The sequence below is a fragment of the Sinocyclocheilus rhinocerous genome, unplaced genomic scaffold (assembly GCF_001515625.1).
Source record: "Sinocyclocheilus rhinocerous isolate Xijiao unplaced genomic scaffold, SAMN03320098_v1.1 scaffold77, whole genome shotgun sequence".
Lineage (NCBI taxonomy): Eukaryota > Metazoa > Chordata > Actinopteri > Cypriniformes > Cyprinidae > Sinocyclocheilus > Sinocyclocheilus rhinocerous.
Genome location: NW_015635045.1, coordinates 1373777 through 1381731, shown reverse-complemented (window position 1 = coordinate 1381731; position 7955 = coordinate 1373777). Strand labels below are relative to the sequence as shown.

The window sequence follows — 7955 nt, the reverse complement described above, 5'->3', positions numbered from 1 at the left end:
TTTGCTGAATGCTGACGGCAAATGAGAAAGTATTATAATGTTTGCCTTTCTATTACTAATAATATTAAAGCAATCGTTATAATACTTTTTTGTATACATTTTATTTCCTTTTTTTTAACAGTTCTGATTATTAGATAGACTTCTATCCATATTAGACAGAACTGAACGACGACAGCGAACAAGAGGGAGAATGTGAGCACTGTGTGCTCAGGCGCTGCCGTACTCAGCGCCGTCAAAATAAAAGTCCCGCCTTGGACACATCGGCCAAACAGAAAAACTTGTCGGCCGATGCCGATATTTGAAAAATTCCAAATATCGGCTGATATATCGGTTTTGGCGATATGTCAGTCGACCACTAGTCAAAACCATACTAATTGTCTTGTGCAATTGTCAAATAAGCTGTATTTGTCTTGCTGTTTGGCAGAAAACAAGACCAAAGCCTCGTCATTCTATCTCTAAGCCTTTGGAGAGTAACTACTTTGGGGTGCCCTTGGTCAATGTGGTTTCCCTTGAACGACCTATTCCAGTTTTCATTGACAAGAGTATTCGTTATATTGAGGCCACAGGTACATTTGCTGCTGCTGTTTCACCATCATTCTTATCCCATAACAGTTGTGCTTAGGGAACCATATAAGCTTATCATTATTGCAGTGTCCAGTTAAAATTAGATGCTTAATGGGCTGTAGCTGTCATAAATCACACCACAGCATAGTTTTGCACATAGTTCACTCTTTTTCCTGACTGAGTTTCAGTTATGGTCTGACAATGAAGATTGTAGAACCATATTAATATGATTTTTTTTTCTTTTTTCATTTTAGCATTTTTAATAGCCAGAAACCGTATATTAGACCTGTATGTAGTAGCAGTTTGTAGAATTATCTTCAACACTTCAAAAAGTGTTCTGGCAGTGATTAGTACTTAATTTCTTAAAATGCTTACAATAAGTCATAGAAAGAAGATTTACATTAAAATGATCTTGTTAATCAACACTCTCTCTCTCTCTCAGGTCTGACAACAGAGGGTATCTACAGGGTAAGTGGGAATAAGGCGGAGATAGAGAGCGTGCAGAGACAGTTCGAACAGGGTAAGTTCAGAAGAATTTCAATAAAATTGTTGTGGGTTACAGTTGTTGGTATGATGGTGGATTGTCTTATGGTGTTAAGGCATGTATTGTTACATATAGTTTGTATGAGTGCATGTTAACAGAAAGTACAAGCTTTTAATGTAAAATGTATTTTGTGTTTTGTTATTATGGACAAGCTCTACCGCTCATGTTCTTCTTTGATTCCTTTCTTGCTTCCCTCATTTTATCACTCTCACTTTGTTCATTTATTAATTTTTCATTCCTCTTAGACCACAATCTGGACCTTGTGGAGAAGGACTTCACTGTGAATACAGTTGCCGGAGCAATGAAAAGTTTCTTCTCTGAGCTGCCTGAGCCTCTGCTTCCTTATAGTTCACAGGAGGAGCTGGTGGAAGCTTTCAGTAAGATTTCACTTAGCATTCTATAAAAGCTTTTGTGAAGAATATAATATTGTAAATGAATTTTCTTGAATTCTAAAATAAAGTGTTTCATGCAGAGGAAGCAAAATTGGATGTTATGTCATCCATAACACCATGCCTGTCTAAGCCTGTGGAATAATCAAGTTTATAATTTTTTGCACATAGAAATTAATGATCGAGAACAGAGGCTTCACACAATGAAGGATGTGTTAAGACGATTTCCCAGGGAGAATTTTGATGTCTTCAAATATGTAATGAGCCATCTAAACAAGTGAGTTTAAAAACCACCTACAGTTGCTAACTATTGGAGATCAGTTAAAGGGAAGTGACATCAAATCTCTGTTTTTCTTTCTCTCTCTCAGGGTTAGTCAGTGGAACAGAGTCAACTTAATGACCAGTGAGAATCTCTCCATCTGTTTCTGGCCAACACTGATGCGGCCAGTTTTCACCTCTATGGATGCCCTGACAGCCACACGCACCTACCAGACAATCATCGAGACATTCATCCATCAGTGTGCTTTCTTCTTTTACAACCAGCCTCCTGCTGAGTCACCCACTGGCCCCTTCGGACCCCCTGGACCACTGGTGCCCTCCGGATTGCCCCCATCCCCCACAGCCCACCCTTCTTATTGCCCTCCAACCCCACATTTTACCCCACTTCTGCAATCCCCACCACATTCTCCCCCCCAGAGCCCACACACGGCCCCTGGAGAACCACAAACACTGTGAGATGGGGAAAATCACGTGGCCCGTTATTTAGTGAACAACACACACACACACACACTTGCAATGCATGCATACGCATCTACATTCATGCTCTGCACACACATCTAAAAGCCTCTAAAACATGTAGCGTGTTTAGGTCAGTGTTGTATGTAAAAAAAATTGTTCTGAGCTCTCGGTCCTGCTCCTGGAAATCCACCTTTCTGCAGAATTTAGTTCCAACCTGTTCTAACAAACGTCTGTCATTTTTAATGTACCATAAACCTTGACTATCTGGTTCAGGTGTGTTTGATTAGGTTTATATCTAAACTCTTTGTTGTACAGAGCACCTTAATCTACAGTTATTAACACATATCACACACAAAATGAAGGTCTGTTAAAATTTCTTTTTAAAGGGTGTAACCAACAAAGACTCCAATCACCATGTCAGCACTGCCCTTCATGTAGTTTATTACAGAAGGGGGATGGTGTTTTTTTTCTAGAGAGTGAATATAGATGTTCTAATCAAGAAGGATACAAACGGTTTTGAAGGATTTTCCTGTTTTCTTCTTTCAGTAGAAGGCGTTTACATTTCATTTTACAACAGTACCTGCTCTTTTCTCTCCTGCTCTCTCTCTCTCTACGTCTCCTTATGGATCTGTGGTATGGAGGACACTATAGTCATGAATGAAATCACTTTAACAGCAACCATATTCACCACTTTGCCTGGTTGTTGTGTTCCACTCTACCATTATTGGTTTCTACCCTATGCCTATTTTGTTATATGAACTTTAAATATACCATGGATTTCGGAGGATGTTTTTATTCCTTGTTTTAAAGACTTGAAGTTCTGACACCTGAAAGACTAGAAGGTGATGTTGGTGAGGATTTGCTTTGCTGAGTGTCTCCTGTGGATCTTTGCTCATAAATTCACCTAATGGGAGCATATGTGCCCTTTCTCTGAAGGCTGGGATTTAAATGGTGGTTTTAGGGAATGCACTTCCAGTTAGCGCTGGTGTGGGGCTCAAGATCACTGAGACTGCAGATTTACTCTGACCCTTAACCATTAGACTCTGAATCAGCAATTCAAAACCCTCACACCTTAATTTTGGACTCAAAAAAATACGTTGAAGGCCTTTTACTGATGCCCAGTTTGACTGTTTTACGAACTCCATTGTTTTTACTTAATAATCTAAAGCACTTTTTTGTCTTTTTATATAGACCTGTATTGTGAACTGCGACACTGAATAATAATTGGTTCCCATTTTTGCCATTGTGTTTAAAAGATCAATGGACCTTTTCAAGGTGAATGTAGAGTGGTCACAGATTAAGCCTAATCCTGGACTGAAGTTTACTCTTGATGATTCTACATTCATATTAGTATGTCTTTTGTCCTCTTATTAGTATGTTTTTTGGACCTCTTGTACAGTCTGAAGTGTGACTAACATGGACCTTAATTCACCTTTTTTTTCCCATTGTCTTCTCCATGTGACTGGATTAGAATGACACATTTTGCCTCTTCTGCTTCTACCATCTCCATGTTTTGTCTAAACTCTTCTGGACAAATCCATGATGTATAATGATACAATGATTCATCGAATGTGTTGATTGTATGTATATTACCTTATTTTTTTCTCTTAAACCACAAAGCTTCTGATGTGAAGGAAATTATTCCTAAACATATTTTGCTTGAAATGCCACTTCCTTTTTCTATCCAGCCAAGGTAGAAAAGCTGAAGTACCAAAGTAGTGCATATGGCAAATCTTTGATTATTAGACAACGCTTTTGTTCAAGATCCTCTTCATTCTGTGTATCTGCTGCTTTTCTACCAGGCTGAACAAAACTGAAAGTATCCCCACTTTACTTGAAGTGTAATATGTTCCTTTCATATAGAGATTTCCAGCAAACTGCTTGAAAACTCTTGAATTAGCAACTAGTCCAGATGTTGATACAGCCATCTCTGCGTGTTATACTTGTAAGAATGCAATTTTTCTTCAAGCTAATGTGATTAGTCAAGAAAATGATGGATAACTGTGATGGTTATCATAATGGTTAAAAGATTTGAGGCCCTTTAAGAGTGCCACAAAACATTCTGTTAAGTAGAAGTGTTTGTAGAAGTAGAACTTCTTTGGATTTTACTTTTGTTTTGGATTTAGATTTTCTCCTAAAAGTCTGAGTATGAAAACTTGTTCATCTCTGCCCATTGTTGCATTGTGTTAAAGCCAGATTTTGGAATACTGGTGAAAAAAAAGAAAAGAAGAAGTCCTGATTAGTTGTGATGGTGCAACATTAGGAGTCATTTAAACAGTCAAAATGTGTGAAAGTGAGTTTACTAATAAACTTTACCTAGAAACTGCTAAGTAAGCATTAGTCAAAATTCTGGGTTGCATGTGACAGTTGTGAAAATTCTGATCTGACACTTTGAAACTATGTATTTCAAGGTTATTTTCAATATAAGCTCAGATGAAATTTCTCACACTTTAAATACTGTAATTGTAACATGGATTGATTAGAATGATTGAGATGAAATCCTCTTCAGAATCTTTTATATAATTTTAAATTCACAAAAAAAAAAAAAAAACATTTTAATCAGAAAAAGTCTGACCCAAATCAGTTGTACTGTCTGAATGCAAGTTAGATCAAGGGTCAGTCCATAATAATTCAACAACTCTTGCTCTTTGTAAATGAATGTTCTGCTACCCTCTTGTGGCCATAAGTTAATCCGCAGGTATATTTAATAAATGTATGAGCGCATGAAAAAATGTTAGCCCAGTTACATGACTGAAAATGTGAATTAAAGAGAAAAACTTCATAGATATTTGTATCTGGGCTAGTTTGTGGGAGAAGGATCTAAACTCTTGACCACTGACACACACACACACACACACCTACCACTTTGTTTCATCCATTTCCTGGTGCTTTTAGCTTCTATTAATTAGCAGAGCAGCTCTCTCTGCTGTGAGTAGTTGGTTTATTTTATTTCATGTTGGGGGGCAAAAAACAAACTTTGTTATGCTTTTTAAAAAGTTTGAGAGAAAAAAAGTTGTAAGGTGGCATCTGAGATGGGTAGCTGACAGTGTGGCTTTTTTCATGTGACTCACTTGGTATTGTTTGTACCACTCAAAAGAAGGACATTTCAGAATCATTGTAGTGGTGGCCTGGTTGTGTGTTAGAAGTGCAAAACACACTGCCTTTTAGTTGACTGTAATCTAACCTGTTGTTTCTTTCATATATGAACAAAAGAAAAAAGTATTGGTGCTTAGTCTCTTGCTTCTTATTTAAGCTTCTTTTTTTTAATGGTGTTTGGCTAGTATAATAGCATGCATGACCGAAGATCTATACAGGGAGGCTTTTGCTGGTTTCGATATTCAGAATATGAGTCTGATTAAAAATATGTATTTAATTATGATGGAAAAAAACAGCAAAATGATCCTGTGATGAAGGAGGGTCAGGAGGGCTTTAAATAAATGAGAACAAACAATAAATCAATTTTGTTACATGTATAATGTTCTCAATTTTTGTGTTTCTCATTGAGCTTACTTTAGACATGCTTTATATTATGTATATTGAATATTTTGTCATTAATACTGGTTATATACTACAGTTCAAATGTTTGGGGGTTTTGCTCACCAAGGCTAGATTTATTAGTAAAAACCAATAATATTGTGGAATATTCCAATTTATATTTATCTGTCTAAATGGATGATGCCACTATATATTTTCCAACCTACTGTTGTATTCAAAAAGAGGTAATGAAAACAGACTTCTCAGATTATCATTTCATATTTATAATCATCACATATGTGGCTATACAGTATATAGTCAGAATTAAATGTGTAAAAAGTTGTAAATATACTATTTTTTAAAAATTGCATACGTTTTGGTTGGACATTGTTACACAGAATTAGATCAATATCAACCTCAGAATGACTACAGTTCATTTTTATAAAAAAAAAAAAAAGTACTATAATATATCTCTTGAAAAAGGTTCACAATCTTGCAACTGTACCACTAGTTTACAGTAACAAAGCCATATTGTGTTTTTGTTTTTTTGCCTTGTCCCTAGTCAATGTTGCACCAAAATCTAGTTTTTATGACCATTTTCACATCTCTGGCCCTCAGAATTAAACAAGCTGTTTTGCTATTATACCCATAAGTCTTTCATTAGTAAATGATGTCTGTTATGATGGGCTAACCCAGGGTTTGGCTGGATAGATTGTTAGACTTAGACTCCACTCTAGATGTTTCGAGTTTTAGTCATGGAACCAAAAGTCTCAGAATCTGAGCACAGTCTGTATTTCAATCAGGAGAGCTCAGATGGGGCTGAACTAATGTGAATTATTCCTGTTTATCCTAATATTCTTAACTTGTCAAATAAAACTGTGTTTTCTCATTTAAATGACTGGAATTTTGAAATACCTTATTTAAATTGCAATGTAGAGATACAAAAACACCTGCATTCATTTGACAAAATTTTATTTTCTATGAAAAACAAATCAAGAGCATTAAGGCCTGTGCCTGTGTGCAAACAGTTGTCACGGGACATGTGCAGGATCTTTAGTTACAGTAATTCTGCAGATCAAAGATACTGCAGGGATTGTGGCAACACAGCTCCAGAACGCCTCTCTTCCTTATCAGCTCGGCATGATCTTTAAATGCAAAGTCGGCCACCTCAGTTTCCTGGGCAGATTTTGGAGGAAGGAAACCTGGAAAAATACAACAATAGGGAAAATCCTGACATTAGTCTAGTTTTATATAAAGGGCCTAATTTAATTGCTGCTCTTCTTTGACGTTCCCTGTTCAGTTGGATAAAGAAAAAAATGAAGAAAATCAGATCAGACTTCATTGCCACAGAGGTTAAATCTTTTTGAATTCTCCCCAAAATATCATGTCTAACCTTGATGAGATACTGTAAATGTATTTTTTTAAGTTGTTTTACACATTATACATATTTTATACATATACACTACCACTCAAATGTTTGGTGTGAAAGTTTTTTAAATTTATCAAAAGTGGCAGTAAAGGCATTTCTATTTAAAAAAAAAAACAAATGCTGTAAATGCTGTTTTTTTTTTAACTTCCCACTCATCAAAGAATCCTGAAAAATGTATTACAGTTACCACAAAAATATCAACTTAGTCCAACATTGATAATAAGAAATGTTACTTGAGCACCAAATCAGCATATTAGAACCACTGGTAAAAATTATATTATTTCAGTGTTATCTTCTTCATGCAATGTATTTGCATTTAAAAGGCACACAAAACATACTATGTACACTACACAATATTAAATACATTAATTACAGGATAGGTGGAATGTCTTTGCAGTATCCAGAGTATTATTAGTTTCCTAGCATCTCTTCCCATATTTCCATACTTTTCAAAGATTCTCTACTAGAAACATAGTCTTCCTTACCCAGAAGAGGGTCAACATCTCTTTTGGGGTTGTAGAAGAAGCCTGTTGGACCACAGACCAGGTAGAGAGCATCGACCAGATGGGATCCACACAGGTACTGCGGGGCCCCTGCGTTAACATTCACACTGGAGACGACCAACAGGAACAACAGAGCACCAGCCTGGAGCCACACTGCCATAGTTACGCTGACAGAAAGACACATATAAAGACATATTTACATGCAGCACCAGTTACAATAGCACCATCTGTTGATTTAGTATCCTGCCGGTCACATACCTGTTCTTGAAGCAGAGGACAAGGAATTGCAGAGATGGTAGACGAGAGAAGGTTTG

The 7955-nt window shown here is 36.5% G+C and overlaps 2 protein-coding genes across 3 annotated transcripts in view; one reads left to right on the top strand and one right to left on the bottom strand.

Annotated features, from left to right (window-relative positions):
• Positions 1 to 3428, top strand: part of LOC107746386 (rho GTPase-activating protein 35-like) — an 11986-nt gene extending 8558 nt beyond the window's left edge. For both annotated transcript variants that reach the window (XM_016560588.1, XM_016560589.1), the window contains 5 exons: positions 425 to 566; positions 1007 to 1084; positions 1354 to 1485; positions 1669 to 1774; positions 1866 to 3428. In XM_016560588.1, coding sequence (XP_016416074.1) covers positions 425 to 566; positions 1007 to 1084; positions 1354 to 1485; positions 1669 to 1774; positions 1866 to 2232 — 825 coding nt within the window. In that variant the 3' untranslated portion in view covers positions 2233 to 3428. The remainder of the gene's footprint in view (positions 1 to 424; positions 567 to 1006; positions 1085 to 1353; positions 1486 to 1668; positions 1775 to 1865) is intronic.
• A 3300-nt stretch (positions 3429 to 6728) lies between these two features.
• Positions 6729 to 7944, bottom strand: LOC107746436 (insulin-like). The gene is made up of 3 exons (XM_016560659.1): positions 7900 to 7944; positions 7624 to 7808; positions 6729 to 6911 (listed from the first exon to the last, which is right to left on the bottom strand). The coding sequence occupies exons 2-3, from the start codon at positions 7799 to 7801 to the stop codon at positions 6763 to 6765; spliced, it is 327 nt and encodes a 108-aa protein (XP_016416145.1). The 5' UTR covers positions 7802 to 7808; positions 7900 to 7944; the 3' UTR covers positions 6729 to 6762.
• Positions 7945 to 7955: the final 11 nt, after the last annotated feature.